The 23,535-nt window shown below is 38.6% G+C and overlaps 1 protein-coding gene across 1 annotated transcript in view; it reads left to right on the top strand.

Moving 5' to 3' along the window:
• The window catches only part of KCTD8 (potassium channel tetramerization domain containing 8), a 92,092-nt gene extending 79,471 nt beyond the window's left edge, over positions 1-12,621 (top strand). The window contains exon 2 of the mRNA XM_066548472.1: positions 11,293-12,621. Within this exon, the coding sequence (XP_066404569.1) occupies positions 11,293-11,753 (461 nt within the window). The 3' untranslated portion in view covers positions 11,754-12,621. The remainder of the gene's footprint in view (positions 1-11,292) is intronic.
• Positions 12,622-23,535: the final 10,914 nt, after the last annotated feature.

Below are 23,535 nucleotides of genomic sequence, written 5' to 3' on the forward strand. Positions count from 1 at the left end.
AATGCATTCATTTCTGAGATTCTCCTTCAAGCATCAAAATTATTTTAAGTACCTACATTTTCAGATTTTGGGAAAGGGAAAACTATTTTTATAGGTGGAGAGAAAAAAAAAATCAACCGTTCTACACGTCAAATACTTTTATATCAAATTACTTTCATTCTAAAATAGCCAAATCACTCAGCCATACTGCTGCTAGTATAATATTTGTATTTTATTGCTATTGCTCTGCTGTTAATGGAGAGTGATATAGCATATGACCACCACTGAAGAATGTGATGATTTACCCAGAACGTAACATGGAAAATGTGAACCATCTGGTTGACTCTGGAAGTTTGTGTTGCCTGCTAGGAAATTGGCAGGTGACTTTGCAATATTCCTTTAGCTGGGATAGACTTTTTTAATTTTGCAAATGATTTTGCAATCTGTTTGCTAAACAGTGCTTTCTTCAAGGGTAAACAGGAGGTTTGACATCTTTGGCTGCAAAATATTGACCTAGTGATATAATTCAGAAATGGTTAAATCTGTCACATATAATACTTGCTGGGTTGATATTGGCAGTATTGGTGGTTTCCTGACTTTGAATCCTTTGCTACTGATTCAGCTTGTCTTATCTATCCCAAACTTTCCTGTTCCAAGCTTTTCATTTTCTTCTTGTATGTCCTGCAGTGCATTAATGTCATAGCCATCTCTAACTTCACAAATAAAAATACCGTCTTCAATATTGGACTCTGCAGTTGGATATGAAAACCAGTGGTCTTTCCTGTCATCTTTAGCTTATCTGCCTAGAAAAGACACTTTGCAGAATGACTTCAGAATTTTCAGATTAATGTATTTAATAAAAAACTGTGGTCTCTTCATTGGTTTTACTGGAATGCAACAAATTGCCTATGTCAGAATTTCCATCTCTCTCCTATTTAAGTACTGTTTGGGCTAGCACAAAACTGAGCTGAAAAAGTAACAAATGGAAGAATGTGGGTTGGTTATTTGTTCAAAACAAGATTCAGGTGAAATATCTGACACAAGCTGGACACAGAGGACTTATTATTTATTATTCTGTCATTCCATATAACAAAAATAGTTCCCTCTCTATATATTAATTAGTCTTTCTATGTCATGAATAATGATAATATTTTAAATGCAGCTTAACTGGAAAGAAGCAAAGAAATTTTCCTCATTGATTTATTTCACTCATTCTACTGCACCCTTTCTAGAAGTTAGTTTAACATCAGGTGGTAGTAAATGTGACAGTAAAATATTTTTATGTTGTTGTGGTCTTTTTTCTTTTCTTTTGAGACAAAGCACTTATCACTTACAGGCATGTGGCCCTAATCTGAAAGATGAATTGGTTCATTCACTTCAAGTACCACATAACCATTCACACACCATCAAGCTTAACACTATTAAAGGGTAATTTCCCCTGTGGGAGCTATGCCCAGTACAGATGCTGTCGCTACACAGTGTCTTTTATCTTTCCCTGGCAGGTAAGGAGATTTAAATAAGAGGCTTCATCAAGAGTGCAATCACAGACATATTCTTCCTCTTGAAATATCCATGAAATAGAAAATAAACACTCCTAAAAATCTTAGTATTCTGAAACATTACCAAGAAGTCTTGGTATACAGTTCACACTTTGTAATTCTGTGTTGAAATCAAGGCATGTGAGATGCATCATGGGCTTGTAGAGGACAGAAAATATTGTGGGATAATTTGCATGTCCTATTAAATTCTGAATGTAGTAAAGCAGTTCCATGTAATCAAGGAGTATATTTTGCCTTCATCTCTTATAATCATCATGATTTCTTTGTAATTTTCTCATAATTTCTTTAGTTTATTATTATGGGTTCTGTATTCTATCAAAATTTATAATTAAGTCTATGGTGAAGTATTCTTTAGAACATAATATTCATATGCTTTTGCTCAAACATTTGGACTAAAGTTTTATCTGCAGTAATTTTGCATCATTTCATCTAAAGATGAATTGTCTAGGGACGCCAATAAAAATATGCTTTCTGAGCAAAGTACAGAAAAGTTATACTAATAATTCTTTTTTTTTTCTTCAAGAAGAGACAGTATTTTTTCACCTTCTTTTCTCTGTTAAATTGTTTTTCTGATAAGGTCTTTTTTTCATTCACACTAGAATGAACCACCTTTTTTTTTTAATAAATTTTGTTTAACTTAAGATCACAGAGTGTGTTGTCTTTGATTTAAATGTGATCAACAGTTATGTCTAAAACTTTCTTTAAATTTTTTGCAGTTTTGGACTCACAGCTAAGAATCATCTTATTAGTGAGGCCAAACCAATTTACATGCCCTGTAGATATGAATTTGAAGTTTTTCCAGAACATAGGGCATGTTTACAAAACTGTTTTGATTAAGTATGAGTAACCTAAGTGCTATTCTTCATGTCAGAGAGGCCCTGCTGAGATTCACAAGCCTCTCTGGGGCAGTCTCATTTGCAGGCCAGCATGCTTGCCTTTCCTAAATCACATAAAATTCAGGTTCTGCTCCAAGTGCTGAAGTTGATATGTCAACAGCACTGGCCTTTTACCCAAGAGTTCAGAACTTAGCACAGTAATAAGTCAAAGCCTTACAGATACTAATTCTCCCTTATGCCTGAGGGAAGTCAACTTGCTTCTTCAAAATGAATACTTTACCCTGAAGTAATTGAAAGTGAAAGGGACATTATTTTCAGGATTTTTGAAGCTATTCTACTTTGCATTGAATATTGTCAAGACCCAGTTGGGTCAAAAAATGTGAAAGGGTGAGCATTTGACTTTCCATAGCAATGTGTCACTCATCTCAAAGGAGGAAGAAAATAGGAAAGGCTAAATTTCAATCCTCCTTTCTCAAAATTACTTTGCTCTTATGTACTAAGCATTCTTTGGATCAAGCCTTTAATTTAAGAAGTGGTTTGGAATTTTGTACTAGATGAAACCCAATTTGGAAACTGAATGCTTTTTTACTTGAAGCAATTTGATGCCACACAGCATAAGGACTACTTCACAGAGTTTTATTTCATGGAAATTTCTATGCTGAGCTCTTCAATTTTTCCCATAAGTGCAAGCTGTCTAGAGCAGAGCTTGTCAAGAGCATTTAGATATTTCTCACAATGTATATTCAGTTTTTAGCATTGTTTGTTTTTTATGTTCATAATGGATGAAGTTCATCCATGGCCAGAGGGACAGCTGAGGACTGCACACGACTTAATTCATGTGTAGGCCTGCATATTTGCCTTAAAATAGACTTTCAATGGGACATGGCCTTCCTTCTCCCCTCATCCCTTGACCCCCAGAACTGAGTGAGATGTAAATTGTGATAACTAAACTCAGTAGTGGAGTTTTCTTGACAAACTGAATGGACTTAAACCTGCATAAACTCTTACTGCTAGGTCCAAGGAGTGGATTTAGCTTTGATTTTTGATAAACAGGACAGAGTGCAGTAGTCAGGAAACACCCCTTGTAAATTTGCCAGCCATAAAGGTACAGTTTTAACCTACAGATCAAGTGGTAAGAGTCCAGCAGAGTCCTGTGCAGGTCTCGAAGTGAATTAATGTGTTGAGCTGAGCTCTTAAGAACAGGATTTTCTTCTAAAACTGGAAATACTATTAATATGCCACTGAAAATGTCAGGGGTTTAGAGCTGTCCTTTCAGAGCTCTTAAAAGTAATCTTTTTTATAAATAAAGTGAAATTAGACATAAAAGATAATCATTTACCATTGAAGTGTGATATTAAGTACTCAAACTTATGGTAATGAAAGTGTTCCCACAGTAGCCATAATCTGTCATCAGATTTCATGGGTGACTTCTCTCTAAGATTTCAGTTTAGTGTAATACTTCCAGTCTTGGTGGAAGGTAATAAAAACCTAGGTATATTAGATGAGTTAGTCATCAATGTGAGATTAGATGAGTATTCTTTTCTGTAATTGTGTATTAATTACAGTTAATTTTATTTAGATTCTAAAGATTAAATCATAAAACACAATAGGTTTCATCTTACATTCACTCTGTCTATAAGGTAATTTTGAGACAAGAGGTGGAGGAGAAATTCATTCAGGAGTTTAACATATCTGTGTTCCAGACTAAAGGTCCTGTGTAGCCTCTAAAAATAAGGACTTTTCCTTATGTGAAATTTCCTTTCCTAATGTGGAAAAAATCACATTTTAAGCAAAGTCATGTACAACTCACATACTGCAAAAACTATGAAGCAAACTGCAAATAATATTGTTGAATTAGATATTATTTCTTCTGCAGATAAAAATAAAAATAACTTTTGTTCTCATTGCTATTATGTTCCTGAACCACCCAATATACTGTCAGTTTAAAACCCTGTTGCCCTCCTATTTTCATTTTTTATTAAATCTACTAGAAACATGAAATTTATTTACTGTTTCAGTATTTTACATCATTATTTTGATAACAATTTTGCTGCAATTTTTAGAAGATACTCTTGAAAGAAAAAATGTTCTTAAAGATGTTTGTTGAAATTCTCAATAAATATAACATATTTACAAAACATGTATTGCTTATGCAGAAGTTAGTTTTGTTTATGGCTATGTCATTTCAAATGAACTGATTTAATTAATTGGATTATTTAATTAATTCAATAGACTGTATCAAGTAGAGCTGAGTTAGGGTTTTTAAGTACATTTGAAGAAACAGGAAAGTGTGAAGATAAAATACCCTCAAGAACTTTTTTTTACTAAAACTACATCACAGGAAGACTCAAGATTTTGGGTTTGTTGGTTTGATTTTTTAATTGGTTTAGGTTTTTACTTAAATCAACAAACAGGCTTTATTTTATAGTGCTAGCAAGGGAATTCATAAAACTCAAATCAGTTCACTTCTTTTATGCACATTTTCTGAAACAGCAGTAAAAGATAGCATGTTTTCAGCAGATTTCATCCTTCTTGATTGAGGTGGTGCATACTGAACACATATAAAGTGTTGGTTATGGTTTTTTCCCAAATGACCATTTTTATATCAGCTTCAACTCATCTGCATGTCTTGCGTCCAGCTATAACTATTGTACTCCAGAGCTAAGATTTCCCATTATTCATTTCAACACAGTAGTTACTAAAATAGCTAACTGCAGCAGTCCATGCATATGTTCACAACTTTTTTACATTTTGCAATAAAAATAAACCGAATTATAAACAAAAAAAATTATCTTTGAGACACTGCAGGAATAAAGTAGCTGAGTGAGGAAATTAATTCATGCATCTGACACTGTGCATACAGGAAACCAGGTATTTGACCAAAGAAAGGAGAAAGAATTATTTGGGTTGAAAGGGACCTTTAAAGGCCATCTAGTCCAACCCCATCCTGCAGTGAAGGTTGGACATCTTCAGCTACATTGAATTGCTCAGAGTCCCATCCAGCTTAAATGTTAAACAGTCCCAGTCCCCTAAATGTTTCCAGGGATGGGGCATCCATCACCTCTCTGGGCAACTTGTTCCAATGCCTCATCACCCTCACTGCAAAAACTTCCTTTGTTATATCTAGCCTAAATTTACCCTCTTTAGTTTAAAATCATTATTCCTTTTCAAAATGCAACAGGCCCTGTTAAAAAGCCTCTCCTCATCTATCTTGTAGTCCCTTTAGGACTGGAAGGCTGCAAAAGATCTCCCCAGAACCTTCAGTTCTCTAGGCTGAACAACCCTAACTCTCTCAGCCTGACTCCCTAGGAGAGGTGCTTCATCCCTCTGAGCATCCTTGAGGCCTCCTCTGGACTTGTGCCTGTAGGTCCATGTTTTTCCTGTGCTGGGAGCCCCCGAGCTGGACACTGCACTGCAGGTGGGGTCTCAGCAGAGCAGAGGGGCACAATTCCCTGCCTGGCCCTGCTGCCCACGCTGCTTTGGATGCAGCCCAGGATGTAGTTGAGCTACAAGCATGTTAAGATCCAATGAGAGATGCCTCTGCCCGAATTAAGATGCACATGAGTCCATATGCCAAAGTCAATAATACAGATTTTATTTGGCAGTAAATGTGAGGTAGAGAGATAGAAATAAATAGAAAAGGGGGGCTGGCGGTGGAGGGGGGGGAGAGAGATCAAGCAGAAGACAGTCACCACCCATAAATCCAGCATCATCCTGTTGGCCTTCTTCACCCTGGACTTCTTGGTGGAGAGGGTCCCAAGGTAGTTAAAAACTGTCTACACAGTTTTCTTATTCTATTGGTTAACTGATTTCCTCACTTCTAATGCTAATTAGTCCCATGCTCAGTCTCTCTTCTTTTGGGTTGGTGGGCCATGAGTTGAGTCACAATCTCCCCCTGCCAGAACTTTTACCCCGTCGGAGTTGACTTCAACATAATTGCTGAATTGGCTTGCCCTGTGGCCTGCAAATTCTGCATTCTCTTTGCCCATTGTTGGTGATACATCCTTCTCCCCCAGCCTTGTTAGCCTGCCCCTCAGTCTGAGGTAACACCTGGACAGGCACACCACCTTTATCTTATCTCAAGTTCCCACCATGGTGGCTTATCTTCCTGTGCAAGCTCCAGGCATCCACGGAGGCATATTTGGCAGGGGAGATTCAGTGGTTATTGGGGGTCAGAAATACCATCTGCCCCATAACTTGGGGTCATCTTTGATACACATATGTGATATGCATATGACAAGTTGCTTCTTTACACAGTTTGCCCCAGCAGGAATTCTTGCCTGGATGCATTACCCAGGATGTGCTAACCAGATCTTCCTCCACCAGGCCTGGAGTCAGCGCCATCCTGTCACTCCATCCTGTGCTTATCTCTTGGCAAAGTCCTTCTGTGGTAACAGTGCTTGAATATGACTTCTTTTGTGTTAAGACTGCTGTACAAATATTTAAAAAAATAAGCGTATACAAAAACTGAAATATAGACAAGCAGAATATCATTATTTCATGCTTTTCATCTTTCCAGTGTGGTATTTTTCTCAGATGCAGGAGATAGAGCTAAAAAAATCTGGTTAAAATAGTTATTCAGACTGCACTTTAGGAATATCTGCAACAATTTATGTAATTACATGGTTACAATTTTCAATCAATAGTTTCTGGCCACTGTATGATTTGCTGTGGTTTTTGGCCTGTTCTTTCTCTGACTGGAGCTCTGTTGCTCAGTTCCTGTTTGACCAGGAAGTCTGAGAGAATTTCTTCTGGTTTCTGTTTTGGTTTTCATAACTGATAGAAGCAGGTTTTCACTTCAGAGAATTAAGTTCATAAGTTTCTAGATAATTTTCCATGCATATCTTCTAGCGATTGAGAGTGATTCTTCTATTAGTTGGGTCTCAGGAAATGTTGGCTAAAATCTGCACAGAGAGCAACACAGATGAGGAGTAAATACAGACAAAGTAAATGTAATATGCCTGCCTGATCACAGAAATGTCTTTGAGCTATTCTTTCAAGTCTGTTAGACTTCGGAGTCTAGTAGCCTCCTGTGCTGGTTTTGGCTGGAGAAGAGTTAATTTTCCTCTCAGTGGCTTGAACTGTGTTTTGGATTTGTGGTGAACACAGGGTAGATAACATGTTTTTGTTATTGCTGAGCAGGGCTTACACAGAGCCAAGGCCTTTTGTGCTTTTCATAGTATAATGAAAGAATAGAAAATTGTGCTTTTCACACTGGTGAGGGGACTGGGAGTGTGTGGCAGGCTGGGAGGAGACACAGCCAGGACAGGTGACCCAAACTGACCAAAGGGATATCCCAGACCATGTGAGATCATGCTCAGTACATGAAGTGTTGGGAAGAAAGAGGAAGTGGGTGGGCATTGGAAATGATGGCATTTGTCTTCCCAAGTCACCATTACATGTGATGGAGCCCTGCTTTCCTGGAGGTGGCTGAACATCTGCCTGCCAATGGGAAACAGAGAATTAATTCCTTATTTTGCTTCGCTTGTGTGCACAGCTTTTGCTTTCCCTATTGCACTGCCTGTATCCCATGAGTTCTCTGGCTATTACCTTTCAGGTTCTCTCCCAGATCCTGCTCATGGGGTAGTGAGCAAGTGGCTGTGTGGTACCTGGATGCTGGTGGGGGTTAAACCATGATACCACCATAGCAGAGGTGATGACTAAGCCCAGGTAAAGGGCTAGCTCACTTTCTAATTTTCTATGAGACATGCAGCCAGATAAGACCATTAAAGGAAAAAGTGTCTACTGGAACTGCCTGGAGGAGAAGTGCTCCCTGGGAGCTGTTTGGAGAACTGGGCAGTGGAGAAGGCAACAGGACATATCTTTGCAGAGGAGAATGAGTTGGAGAGGACCGAGATGCAGTGACTCACTTCAGCCTCTCCAAGTTAGGGAACCAGCAGCTGGTGAAGGTCCTGGAACAGACAGGAGCAGGAGAGACAGGTTGCAAGTCAGTGATTTTTTTAGTGTTACGTGTGGACTTGGCAGTGTCAGATTAGGATTAGACTTGATGATCTTAAAGGTCTTTTCCAACCTAAATGATCCTATGATTCTATGTGCACAGTGGAGGAAATACACATTCTCTGAGTTTTTAAGAGCTATTCTGCACTCCTGGAAAATAAGTAGTTTCAGGTAGACTGAACTACTGAATGTCTTTGGTGTTACCTTGGAATGGCTGAGGAGGTACAGTGAAAAGTGTAGCAGCAAAAAGGGCAATAACTAGATGTTTTTTGAATTAGAAATGTAGCTAAATTTATCCAATAATCCCTGGTGTTGAAAATTCCACAAATCTTTTGTAGATCCTTCTGTATATATTTTAAAATTCTATTGGGTTTCAGCAGGCAGAAAACACTGTGAGGAAAACCTCCCCTGTAGCAGAACTGTTGCTTCTGTTAATAACACACTACTGAGAAAGCAGTGCATAGGTATATAAAGAATTCTTTGTGAGGGAGGATTTGTTAATTTTTAAAAGGAGAGATGTGGGAGAAACTTGTGTTTCGATTCAAGTCATTGTGAATTTAGGCAATTCAGTGGAGCATACGGAACTCAGTGCTGTAAGGTTCATACTGAACCTCAGGGCTGTGATTCAAAATAGTATTTAAATACCTGCCTACTGTCATGCTCCTGAATAATCTTATAGCAGGAAATGGATCTTTTTTATATTCTTGAAGGTGTATTTCAATGTGCTTTTCTGAAATAGGTCCTTAGTACATTGCAGGTTTGAGCCCATGAAGCAAGGAGTACCAATAAAGAACTAAGTACAAAGCAACCAACAAGAAATAACATCTTGATACATGAAGTTGCAGCAAAAGAAATGGGCAGGAAAGAGATTTGAAGACTACTGAGTACTGCAAACAAAAAGCTTTAGTTTCTTAGTCATAGAGTGTGTTGTTATATTTGAAGAAGCCGAGATTGTAAACTAGATTAGATATTGATGTTAATCATGTTACTGAAAATCAGAGTAACAATACTTAAATCACTATCTGATTAACGACTCAGTTTGATAATTGCATGCTGCAAAGCCAGAGTAGTTCGATAATGCCAGCTGACTCTCAATTTAGCATATTCATATAATCGTTTGAGGTATGAAATGAAGTGCTAGATACAACAATAGAAGGAAGGCATGTAAATCTATTTAAGAAGGTGATCAAACTTATGAAAGAGAAGGAGGAGGGAAATCGCTGCAGCCATGTGTTAAATATTTGGGTTGAATATAATGAAGTAGAAAATTGCTTCTGTTTTTCACTCTACATAATGTAACTACAGCCCTGTAGGATTGTTGTCTCTCTTTGGCTCTTGATTATTCATGGGTTTCTCTAGATGGACTACAGAAATGGGACACAGCATCCTGGGATGCTGGCTAAAACAAAAGAAAAGCAGGTTGTTGAATGCTGCTATTGTTTGACTAATCTTTCTTTTCCTTTGTGTGTTGCTTTGTTTTGTTTTTCCCCGTCTCATATAAAATACTGCAATCTTCTTAGGTTCCTTTGAGTCACAAAACTGCACTGTCAAAAAGACCACTGGGATGTTCATATTGCTTCTGCATTTTTTGTAATTTTAATCGCATTTCTTATTTGTAATTCTGAGCAACAAAATGCTAAGTGAATCAAAAATCTTGCAACTCTGTCCCAGTGACCTGAGGTAGAACTGTCATACTCTGAGTTTTGGTACTGACAATGGCAGTAAACTGTTGCTGGTGTCTGGATAAACTGTAGGGATAGCCTAGTTTTCATAAGATATTTAGATACCCAACCTCTTTGGACGCCTTTAGGATTTGTAGGAAAAAAACAACTGCCACTAAATCCCCACTCTGTTTTCATTTAGATCCTTAGGTATCTTTGAATTTTTTCCCTTTAGTGAATACTTTAGTCCATTTCAAAACTCCTTAAACTCCATAGATATTTCTGTCATCTTTAGATAGTGTCCTAAATTAAGATTGTGACGTTTATATGATGTCAGCATAGCATCATTTCACTTCACAGCTGGAGTTTTCAAATAAGTCTTCAAAACTGAAAATGCTTGTACAGATTTAGTGGCTACCACTTATTTTTCACATTCATATTCTGCATAAGACTTCAAAACAAAAATTATATATGGAGGGAATAAGAGTCTAGATCTGATTTTCATGCATGTGAATTGCTGAGCAGTGCCTGCCAAGAGGCTGGTGGGCCGCTCCCCCTGCCATGGCAGTGTGCCTCTGTAAAACATCATAACCTCCTTTTCCCTGCCAACCTGTGCAACAGGAGGTATACAGCTGAATCTGAGCTTGCACCAAGTCTGGGTAACAACTGACAGTAAGAAGTGCAGCGAGATCATTATACGATAAAAAACCCCAAAACCCTAAAGACTCTGTTGGCAGTGAGTGATCTCTCTGTTACCCTAGGTTTAATACTCCTTTTTCTGTCTAGAGCTTCTGCAAACTTGACATCTTCAGAGCACAGTATCAGTAGACTGTTCAGGAAAAGTGATTTAAGAGCTTCCAAAAAAAATTTAAGTCGAAGTCTTTGGAATATTTTTGTTCAAGTGAAGAGCTTGCAAATTGTACTGTAGTATTTCCCTTATACAACCAAATCTAACTTATCACAATAAACTTCTTGCAGTGTAATAGCAAACTAGTTCATTTAAACTTGTGTGCAAGGATTTCCAGTGTAGCTAATTTGTGAGCATCGCGCACACTTCATTACCTGGATTCTGAGGCAGGCAGTGAAGTTATTCTTGCTGTAAACATTTTAGGAGTGAGAATTTTGAGGGCCAGACCCTGAATTTGTTTACCAGTTGGGTATAGTTTTGTTGCCTACAAGGAAATGAGACCAACTTTTGCCAGCTGAGACTCTGAATTGTGTTTTTCTAAATGGTACCTGATCAGTTTGATGTGTAAAGCAGTGCTTGCTCAATACTTTTTCTCTCCTGCTTTTTATTAGGGCCCCCCCAGCGAACCATTTCCCCCAAACAAGACCATGAAGAAAGGAAGCACGACAAAGTTTTGGACAAGGGCAGTGAAAGTGGGACTTCCTGTAATGAGTTGTCCACCTCAAGCTGTGACAGCCACTCGGAAGCGAGCACCCCTCAAGAAAATGCCACCAGCACTCAGCCATCCACAGCCCACCAGCCAAACACTCTGACATTGGATCGCCCATCGAAGAAGGCCCCGGTGCAGTGGATGCCAGCGCCAGACAAGCGCAGGAACAGTGAACTCTTTCAAACGCTCATTAGCAAGTCCAGAGAAACAAACCTTTCCAAAAAGAAGGTGTGTGAGAAGCTGAGCATTGAGGAAGAAATGAGAAAATGTATTCAAGATTTTAAAAAAATCCACATTCCAGATTACTTTCCAGAGCGCAAACGTCCCTGGCAGTCTGAACTCTTACAGAAATATGGGTTATAGTAATCAACTGTTTCCTGACATATCTCTGAGGCATTTGATGTTTGTTACATTGCCTCTTACTGATGTCCTCCTCCTCCTCCTGGCCAGCTCTGCCACCAGAGCTATTCCTGCTGCTTATTTCTTTCTGTGAACAGTGGATGTTGGATAGTACATGTTTTTCTTTAAATATATATATATATAAAAAGATAGAAACTTTAAAAATGCAAAAGGTGTCTCATCTAAACCACTTCATAATAGCAAAGAGAAAAATTGCATGGTCAAGAAAGATGGTTTTCTAACCACAGTCTGTTGAGCTTCATTATTATTTTGGAACATAACAAATAAAAATCTCAATCATCAGTTAACACCTCATTTTATGTCACCATTAAAAATGACTCAGACTTGCTAAGGATGAAGACAAACAGGGTTTAAAATTTAATTGAACTGGTTTTGGAACTAATTCCCAACATTCTCTCAATGTTAATGCAATAAATCAAATACCTATTTTGCATGAGCACAATATTACAAATGAATCACACAAAAGCAAGAGGTTGCCTGTTGCTTGGAGAATTACTTGTTTGATACCAAGCCTATAAACGTAAAATGTCTAAAGGATTGAATTTACTTTGTTCTGGATCTGTGATTTTTTTGTGTGTACAGTGTTCTTTTTGTATGTAAGGATGGTGTAAATATGCCTTATATTGTTTTATTATTGCACCAACAACGTTCATCTATTAGTGCTTGTCAGGATTATTTCTGTGAAATGCGAATTTATGGCAGATTGTGAAAACTGGTTTGATGGTCTGAAAGTTTTTGTTATGTTAGTCGCTAAAAATGGAGAAAAATAAAAGAAACTTTAATGTATTTATTAAAAGAACCATCTAGTAGATTTTCTTGGCTGTTGTTGTTGCCTCTCCTTTTTAAATAGAATCAAGCAAGTTTTTACTTTTCTTCAGCATTTTCATAACTACTCTGCTGGAAATAAAAAAACAAAACAAAAACGTATTTCAAGAGTGAGAAAAAATATTTAGGGTAGTGCAATTTAATTGGAACTGCCATACAGACCCTAAGAGAAAGAGAGTTATGCTAAGAAGCAGAAGAGCATGAACTAAAAAACTGAGTGGTTTTACTAGCAGAGCGGAAAGCAGTTCCAATTTGACAAGTTCACAAAAATCAGCTTAGAAATAGAAAATTTAGAATACCACAGCAGAGTGTGCTACATTTACAAATGAAAAGTTTCTGTGAATAGTCAGCTCTGTATGGCAAAGCTGTTATCTCAGCCCAGATAGGGAAAAATAAATTCCTTTCTCATTACAGGAACATCAAGAAGACAACTGTGGTTCAGACAGCCACAGCTGAAATGGGTAAGGACTGCTGGAGTTCACAAAAGAGCTGCTGAGTTCTTACAGGTTTGAAATTATTACTGTGAGCACACAAATGCACACATCCACTTAGAAGGGTTAATCTCCATACATGTTCTATAGCACAAACTGCACAGTTGTGTAAGAATAGGTGGTTTACATCTTATGGTAATTTTAAATGGTTTAGCTAAAATGGTTTATGGTTTTTAAATGGTTTTAGATAAAGTAAAGAGGACTTCTTGAATTATAATTTCCAGGGTTATTCCTGATACCTGTATTACTTTTTAGACCTCTAAAATGCCACTTTAAAAAACTTCTGATATTTTTTTAGAAGCAACTTCATTCAACAATTCTTTTCTTAACCCATCTAGAACTAGTTGTTCTCCTATTCAGATAATTAGTTGGCTTCAACATATTTTGACAACATTTTAATAACTTGAAGGACCACATCTGGGTTAAGTCTAGTCTGAACTGATGCAGACCAGTATGAGACCATTTGGCATCTCAGGTTTGCCTTTATGTTCCTTGTTTGCTTCTTCCTGGTCCAAAAGACCCATTCTTTCTTTTGAAAGTTTAATGCTTCTTAGATAGGTTATCATTTACTTTCTATCTTTTCTAATCTTTGGATTCCTATTCTTTACCTGATGAAGCTTCAAAATGTTTAATCATCACTTATCCTTCAGTGGATACAATTCTAGTTTTACTTATTCCAAAGTTAGACTAATACTAGAGCTCTGTTTCCACCTGGGATTATATATTTTAGATATAGACAGCATCTTGAGCATTCCTAGTAACCCTTGTTTAATTTAGAGGTTTGCTTTGCCTTCCTAGTTATTCTCAGTATTCCAGGAAATAACTGCCTGAGGAATGCCTAGGTGATTTTTTCACCTATCTATTTGTTTTAATTTGTCAGTATATAAATATTTTTCTGAGCTGTTTTTTTCTTTTATTGTACAGCCTAAAATTTCTCAAAACATATTGATTCATTCTCGAGGAGAACAGATACGTTGATATGTGTTTTTAATACATAAGTACTGCAAGATTTTTGATAACCTTAACCACTTTCCATGTGTTCATGAGGCGTGTGAGCGATGTGGCAGATGAATGACATTACTGCTACTTGGTAACCACAGTGGCATCTTAAGACAAAATTATTTGGTTATGGAATTAGACAGTGTATACTGTCCTTCTTTCAGAGTGAAAAATTCCAATGTGTTGTAGTCAGAGAGAGGGGGGAGAACCACAGGTCATGAGAATCCCTCAGTTGTATTCTCTAATTCCCGTCACACGTTTCATCCAGTTAAAGCTCTAACCCTATCTATGTAGTTATTATTCTACAGTTTTCAGACAATTAGCGAGAACACAAGCTGAGACATTCAGTGGAACCTGCGGGTGTTGAGATGGCTACAGTTGGTTGAAGGCTCCCAGGTGTTACAAGAGAATTGTATATTAGAAGCACTTGGAGGGTTGATTGTTTCCTATTGTCTTACATTCTTCTTATTTTCCCATGATAGTTGCTTTTTCTTCTTTGATTTTAGTCTTCTTTTTCTCTTTTCAGCTGTTCACTTTGTTATGCACTGGAATAGTCTACCATGGGAATCTGAGCCTTTTATTGGGTTTCAGCAGAGGCAGTCAGCACATTAAATATCCTCTCCATTTGAAGCTTATGAAGATAACATTTTCCTGAAAAAGAGAACCCAAACCAAATCCAAATTCTGATATTGGTTGATCCTCAATTATAATCACAGAATGGTTTGGGTTGGAAGGGACCTTCAAAGGTCATCTAGTCCAACCCTCCTGCGATGATCACAGACATCTTCAACTAAATCAGGTTGCTTGGAAACCTCTTCCAGAGTCTTGCCACCCTCATCATAAAAAGTATCTGACTCTTAACTAGTCTGAATCTACCTTCTTAGTTTAAAACTATTAAGCCTTTTCCTTTCACAACAGGCCCTACTAAGCATTTGTCCGAGTGTTTCTTATGATCTTGTATTTCCTTATTATCAGATCTGTGTCTCTCCAGGTCAGAGGGGAGGATGTTGTGGGGACTGTGTCAAAGGCCTTACCTAAGTGCAGATAGATCTGTAGTTCTTCTCTTCCACTGATGCAGTCACTCCATCATAGAAGACCCCTGGATTGTTCAGGCAGGACTATCCCTTGGTGAAGCTGTGCTGGCTGTCTACCATAGCACAGCTTCTAAGGGGATCTGTCCCATGATTTTCCTGGACACAAGGTGAGGCTGACAGGCCAGTACTTCCTATGCATCCTTTTCAAAGATGGGTGCAAATTTTGTTTAGTGTAATTAAAAACTAAGTCATTTTAGTGAATGATTTAGTGGTAGGTTTAGGTGGTAACTGCTTGATAAAATTTATTTTAAAAATTAAATAAGAAAAAATACAAAGAAGTAATTTAACATGTAAATTAAGCAAGCATATTTCTGGAAGGAAAGCAATAGAATTCTTGCTTCTGCAGATTTTCCGTCTAAATCAACACAGCTCCTTACGTTTTGGTCTTATTGAGAATTCAGTGTGGAATACATATCCCATTATGTTTTTTCAATGAGTTTATTTCTTAATATCTAACATGGTCAGAAATATAGATTGGTATAGACTAGACTAAAGATTTGAAACTGATAAAAATAAAATCTTCCTTTATAAGTAATCTCACAGTTCAGCTAATATTTAATGAGAGTAATTAATTAGAATCTGGTGCTACAGTAATGTTGTTATTATTGCTCATACTTATTTGCTAGACAAGTGAGTTTTAAGCCCTCATCATAAATGTTACATGCAGCAGTTTTTATTGTTCTAACTGAATTATGGGGACTAGAGATAGTTTTGCCATACAGTGATGTTTACCTTTGAAAATGTGTGAACAAAGCTCAGAATGACATGCTTGACTAATATATTACTGAAGGATTATTGCATTAACAAAAATGTTTAAGTATTAGAAAAATTGAAATTAATTCTAAAATAGAATTTTAGAATTCACTTTGATTTTCTTTGAATGAACACAATATGAAAAATTGCATAAAATGCATAATTTTATGGCCTCCTGTAAAAAAAAATAGTACTTACGCAATATAGTTTGACTTGCTAATGTTGTCTTTGTTCAAGTAATGATATTTAAAAATATACTTCCTACTGGAGGTGGAAAACCCAAATTAGTAACGAGAGGGCAATGTTGAGTTCCTTTTACAAGTGACTCATGTCCTGAACCAGGCTCTTTGGGATGCTCAGAAATTATCAAGAATACTTCAGGTTTCTGCAGGATTGTCCCACTGATGTGGCTCATCATAAAAAAAACATTCACACATTACTTCAGCTTATATATTACGGGCCAGCAAGTAGTTTCTCATTTTCCAGGACCTGTTATCTAGAAGAGGCTTTCACCCTGCTTCATATTTTCCACTCTGCCCCTCTCTTTTTCATTGTGGACACCATGGACATCCACACAGTCACTTTTATTTAAGAGCTTATCTCTTTCTTGCCTGAAAACACATAGTCAAATTCAGAAGAGACTAGACTACACTGGAAACTGGTGGGGAAAGCTGGACACACTGGCAGTGTTACTGGTTTGAATAACTTCAGCACTGCTGGCAAGAAGATGCCATAAAGCACAAGCTGGAAGGCAAAGTCACATTGCCCTACAGCTGGTGCTCTGTTTCAGACTGTCAGGTGGCGCCTTCCTTTAGCAAAGACCAGTCCTCCAGTGAAACAAGCCACAAAGTCATTATTCACTGATAAATGAACCACCGCTGCTGTCAGGGTCCTGTTGGCCACCTACACCTGCTGTGTGTTGGTACTGCAGCTAAATTGGACACCCCAGTTCAGAGATGGTGCTGCTGGGCTGCACGAGGCTGGGGCAGGCAAGAGCTGGGAGAGCTTTTCCTCACACCATTCTTAGGGATATACAGTTTGTTGCAGGCTGCTGTAGTGGGTACTTGCCTTCATACCAGAACTCCTTGCATCACTATCTGAAGTGGGATTCTTGTTTTATTCTGGTGGATCATTACTGTTTGCACAGAAAACAGCCATTCAGTGGGATCAAATCCCAGTATTCTTATGTGTAGAACCATAGCAGAAGATGGCAATCTCTCCTGCTTTAGCAAACTCTTCCTTCTTTGAAATTGGGCTTGTGACAGCATGAAATGGGGTGCTGAGAAAAGAGTACAAATGGTGCCCAGAAGAGAAACAGCACCGACTGTGTTCCCATCTGTTTGGAGCCTGGCACCCTGGCAATCGTCAGCTGCAGGCATTAGGTTGTGTAAGGCACACTGGGGAAAGGCACAAATGGACTCAATACAGTTAGTGATGAATATAACAGAAAAAGTATTTGAGAGTTTTCTCCTTCCCTAGGGACTCTTCCTGTTCTTACTGGGACATCTCTTTGCCTCAGATAATAAGAAAAAGGAATTACAAAAAACCGTAATTGACCAGATGGATATAGTGGGAATATCTATGTCTCTATGTTGTATTGCCTATTAAAATTTCTGTTTCTTCACCATGTTAATGTTACTTTATGTTCTTTTATATACATAAAAGGGAAATGTAGAAATACCTTGATGGAATTCGTTCTAAGACCCTAGTTCATAAAATCCTTCACAGACATATTAGATGAAGTTCTAGCAGTGAGCATGTTAAGTGTTTCAATTACAGTGCAGTGTAATTTTTAGCAAGCAGTCACCCCAGAACAGATGAGTGCCAGTAACAAGAAGTAAATTAAATTTACATAGAAGGAATGGAAATCATAAATATGCAATAAATAATCTTTCCAGATTCCAAAGCAACATTTAATTCTGAAATACTATCACTTACCTCTTATCTGCTTAGCATGCATGCAATTCATTATTTTAACACCAATCAATTGATAATGTGCTCCAAACTTAGATTCCTCCTGATATATTGATGAAAGATTGTTTTCTTAATAAATATATACTGTACATAGCAAATGTAAAGTTTTGAGAGCAGGCAACACCTGATAGAATATTTTTCATCCCTACTGGATTGCTAGTTTGTCCTAGGAGGAATTGTGAAAACTATCAATCAATGACCCTTAAAAGCTTTATGCCCTGTTTCTCTTCCTATTTAGGTGAATTGTGTGTTTCATATGGTGTCATTTTTCTGTTGAAGGTAGCATTTGTTTCAATGCAGCACAAAATAGTCTCTGACAGTGTGGCCCTGAATTGTTCTGATTTATACCTACCCCTGATTTAAATTACATTAGTAAGCTTCTGACACGAGCAGTTTAGGTGACTGCTGAGTGATTGAACACCTGCCACACAGTTGAGAAATGAGCTCAAAGAAGACAGGGGTAAGAGTAGTCCTCTATGCCACTGTGGATTTGGAGGCATCCCAAAGGATTGAAAGCCCCAGTCCCTCCAGGACATGTCATGTGATGCTTCAATCTCTGTCACAGGAGGGATGAGGGGCCCTTGTGTATCCTTTGCCAAGGGCAAGCTTGCTTTCACCATCTTGCAGAACTAGGACCAGTCTTCTGGAAAAAAGTTGTTCTTTCACAGGTTTTATCATGCCAGTCCTGAATGCCCCAATAGAAAAATTAAAAAGCACCTTCTTGCTCTCTGATGAAATGTAGGCTTGACTTCTATTTTAGTCAATGAAGTCTTCACATTTATGTGAACACTTACCTGAAGCTTCTGTGGCAATTTAAGGACTGTTGTCTCAAATAGGTTTCATGAACTCTTCTTGAGCTTCTTCCAACTGTTCAATAGTGTTTTGGGAAAGAGGATGCGTATATTCTAGTTTTGGTCAGTAATGGAAGGACAGAGAAAGGAAAAAAGATTATTCCCGTCCTGCAACGTGGTGGGGTGATTCCATATATAGAATTATTAATTGCTTTAAATTGCAAATTATGTCACCTTTTTTCTTTCATTTTTTTCCCCCATTGCTTTTTCCTGGAAATATACAGCCCAGATTTTCAATTATTTCTAACCAGGCTGCTTTATTCAAATGTTCAGTCATATTTTACTTTTCTCTCTATTTCTAATTACTTTTGAGTCTTTTTTTTTTAAATCAAATTTCATGAACATTCAATTTACTTTAACTTTGAGAAGATGGCAAGCAAAACATATGAAAGAGATCTTCAAAGGCACAAAGAGATCTCAAATTCCCTGAGGCATTTACTGAGACTTGAGCATGTAAGACTTTTTTTCTTTTATTTCTGAAAAACTCATGTTATCTCTGCAGTGATCCCTATGCCCTTCCCCTCATCTCAATAAGACTGATCATCATCTCTACCACAGCTTTCTACTTCCACTCCAAATCAATTTGAATTAATTTTACAAGTAAGCTTTCTTGACATTGAAACCAGGAATTATTATGCTGTCCCATTCCTTTCTTCCACTAATTCTTTGGTGCATTTGAAAGGAATAATGAATCAAGTTTGTCTGACAAGAGCTATGTTTTAATACTCGTTGTGAGTCTGTCTTAATCCCAGACAGTGGTAAACAGCAATTGTCTGAGCCAATCTGTGACAGACATCTCAGCAGGTGGCAAGTAATGATGCTGCTCTGTCAGCTACAGCAGCAAGAAGAACTCTTACACATACAAGTTTTCAATAAATTAGCTGTACATCAGTGTTTCTGAAAAGCTACAGAAGTTTTCCAAAGTCTTCTGTGTTCCTCTGTAAGTCTTCACGAACAGTGAAAATGTCATGGAGGAAAGAGAGGGAAATTATGTCAAGAACAGAATTTAAAAACAACTTCTCCATGGCTTTGAAAGTGATTTAAGTGGTTTCCTCTCATCTTCCAGTACCTGGGGATCAATGTGATCTTTATGTGCTTTAAATTCATCATCCCCACATGATTACCTTGATGGTCTGCTGATGGCCATCCTGGGAACTGAGGCTCCCAAATCAATGAGTTGTTCCCAGCTGGTGCTCAGGAGCTGAGATCCTGCTTGAATTCATAGCAGCCATCAAGGGCCTCATCTCCAGAACTGCATCAATGCCCCACCTTAGGAAGCATAGCTGTAAATTCATGGATCATATTACTCCCACAAATATATTTTTTTGCATATGTGCTACATCCCATCATGATCTTGAGAGCAGAAAATTTCAGCAAAACTGCAATATTATGCAGGGCCCACGTCCAGAATTATATCTTGTATTTACTGTAACATTAAATGATCAAAGAATTCTTTTCAGCTGATACCAGGGTCTTAAGCTGTCCCATGCTTACAGCATTATCCAGTTGATGCTTTCTCACAGGTCTGAAGATGTCTCATTTTCTTCAGGCTCCTCAGTCATCCACAGATATTCAATAAGAATGACTATGCAGTAGGTGTGTGCTGATTTACTTAATATCCCAGAATGCCTGTCATGATTTACTTTTATATTTATTTTGCATGAGCTGCATGTTTAATGCTGTACAGTTAAGCATAAAGACTTGTCTCCTGTCCCAAGACAATTTAAAATGGCAAAACAAGAACTGAGACCATTGAAATGAATATAACATAAATGCAAAGAGATTGTAATTCCTACTGATATTTCTTAGAATACTTCTGTTTAAATTTTATTACAGTATCTCACAATCTCTTAATATTCTTTTGTTTTTACATCAATTAAACCCCCTGTGAATTAAATCAAGTCATGTCTGGAGCGTGCTTTTTCTGCACCAAATCTTCCTGATTACCCATCTTCCTTTTTGACACCTTCATATTTGTAAGATTTATCAAATTAGTTTGCTCTATTGTTTGCTCATCAACTGTGTGATCAACTAACTTAGAAATCATACAATGAGAATGCAAAATAGAAAAAAAAAAGTTCTCATGTATAACCAATTCCTCTGCAGAAGATGCTGGTTGGTGTGTGGTAGCTGAGAAGTTTTATCCTGTGCCACTAGGCAGGAAAGCTCCTGAATGGCCAGGGGTGTTTCCTCACAGGCCTTGGCCCTGCAGCCTAATGTTTGAGTAAGACCCTGTGCTTTGTCAAAGGTCTGTTCATATGAATTGGGTTCTTTCCATGGCTATCCAATTGCAAGATTAACACCTTAAAATTGAGTCCTTAAGTTTACCCTTCTGCCCTTTAAGTTCAAGTGCTAGCAGCACAGAGCAATATTCTGATGCAGCCGGTAGCCAGGGAATCTTCTCTCATGGAAGAGGGGTAGATGGAAGAGCACCATGTTCCTCAGAAAGAGTGGTTAAACAATTCTAAAAAGGAACATAAAAGCTCATCTACCTGGAAGAATGGAGACCCAGACATTTCCAGAGGTTCAAGGCAGTGTCTCCATCTTAATGCCACACAGCTGAATTCTGCAAATCCATTCATCAGGCAGAAGTACTGGGGTAGGTGGCTGGAGGTGCAATTTCCTGCTCTTTGTAACAGATGTTCCACCCAAAGTTTCTCAAAGGAAAGCCTGAAAAGATGCTTCCCAGACTCTGTAGAAGGCACTTGTCTTAAACAATTTGCTGATGCATCACTGCCATTAATTGTTTCAACATTTAATGTTGCAAGTCTATTTATGTTACCCAAGTGCAGTGCTGCATGGTAGAAAAGGTGCATTCTCCTCTTTGGAGAATAACCCTATCTGTACCTTCTGTGCTGTGCTGTTCTGTATGCAAGTCAGGTGGGGAAATGAGCTACTTTTTTTGAAAGCTTTTTGAAATAGAGAACCATTTCTGGAAGCAGGGATATTTTCTGTCAGTGGCAGAGTGTATTTTCTCTAAGCCATCACAGCAAATTCCTATTTTCTTTCTCCTTTGACAGGCTCTATCTCCTGCACTGCACAGCATTGCTAAAATCATTGCTCTCACCTGGGATTCTCAGTTTATTGGACACCACTGGAGGAGAGAGAGCAACTACTGCTGCTCTTCCCATCATAGGACAAAGCACTTATAGCCTTTACCTCCTCTCAGTCTCTCTCTTTACCTCTTATAAGGCTGAATGAATCCAACTGCATAGTCTGCAGATTCAGCATGGAATTTGGGTTATTTGTTTACTGGTTTGTGGGGTTTTTTTCCCTCTGTAAGCTTTCTTCTAGAGACACCAGCTGCAAATCTGGGCTGGAAGCCAACTTTGTCTCTCCTTGAATAAAAATAAGACAGAGCTAGTGGGAAGTGCAGAGAGGACAGCGGAAGATCACACAGCAACCTATATCAACCATGCAATGAACCCCTAAGATGCAGCAATGCTGCCCCAGAGGAGGAGCCTTAACAACATCCAAGCAGACACAGAAACCTGCAGATGCACAGCCCCTTGCCAAGCAGAGGCCAGGTGATGATGGCAATAAACTGATCTCAGCTTTTCCTGAACTTACAGGAGCAGAGCTGCACGATGGGAGGGCTTACAGCCCCTGCACCAGCTGGGTCCAGGCTCTCCCTGCCTGCCACAATGCCTGCATGAGACAGGCTGAGGAGGATCTGGAGGCAGCAGAAGCAGGCACAGTGTGCTCAGAGATCATGATTTTCCTAGGCTGAGGTGGAGATCATCAGCATATTCACTGTGGGGAGGCCAGGATCACCTCTGTGCCATTTGTGAGAGGCTGCAAAAAGGAGCTTAGACTGGAGTCAAGGCCATGAAAAAAAGCAGTGGCTGCTCAGGAAGGTGATGATGAGGGTGGAATGGGAAGCAGTGATTTCATCCCTTACAAGCTGTGGAGGATAGAAATATTCCTTCCAAAGGAAATAAAGTTGAAGAGTAGGGAAAGGAAGAGAGGCCAGCCTTGTCTGGTCCAGAAAATTTTCTCTCTTCTTAATCCATCTTTTCACAGAACTGATGACTGCTTCCCAGCACAGACCTTGCCTTTCCCCTCCCTTCCCAGAGGCTCATAGCACTTTCTTCACCAGCTACCTTTTGACCAGTTGCATTGCAATTGGACACGGATTCATGATGGAAAACAGCTGCTCAGATCTAGCATCACTAACTGAGCTACCCTTGGCAGCATAATAGCTGTGTCATTCACCTCATTAAAAAGAAAAATAAAAATGTAGGCTCTCAGGGAGATGCTGAGCAGCAAAGCAGTTCCAGGATGTGACAGATGTGACTGCCCAGATGTTCTGCTGGGTGAGCTGGGCATGGCTCCTGTCTACAAGACCTGGGGTGTGACTGTTTAGTGGGTACTGAGGTTGCAGCATTTGGGTAGGTAGGTGAAGATGGATGGACAGACACCTGAAGGTGAGTTACAGTTTGACAGACATTTAGGATTTGTGGATTGTAAGCAAAGCTGCCAGTCTGCCTCTTTACAAATCCCCCTCTGTGGACTGATGTCCTGGCCTCTATCCATCTCCATCCCCAGGGAGGTGCACACTGCTCAGGGCCAGGGCTGTCTCTGTGACCTGGCTGCTCTTCTGGGATGGGGGACAGGTCCTGGCTGCCCATTCCTGCACTGCTCTCCCCCAGGGAGCCACCACGGTTCTTAACAGTGGATATGCATACAGCAGCTATTCAACTAGATATGTTCTTAGGAAGAGAAATAGGATTGGAAT

Source organism: Molothrus aeneus, chromosome 4 (assembly GCF_037042795.1).
Source record: "Molothrus aeneus isolate 106 chromosome 4, BPBGC_Maene_1.0, whole genome shotgun sequence".
Classification (NCBI taxonomy): Eukaryota; Metazoa; Chordata; class Aves; order Passeriformes; family Icteridae; genus Molothrus; species Molothrus aeneus.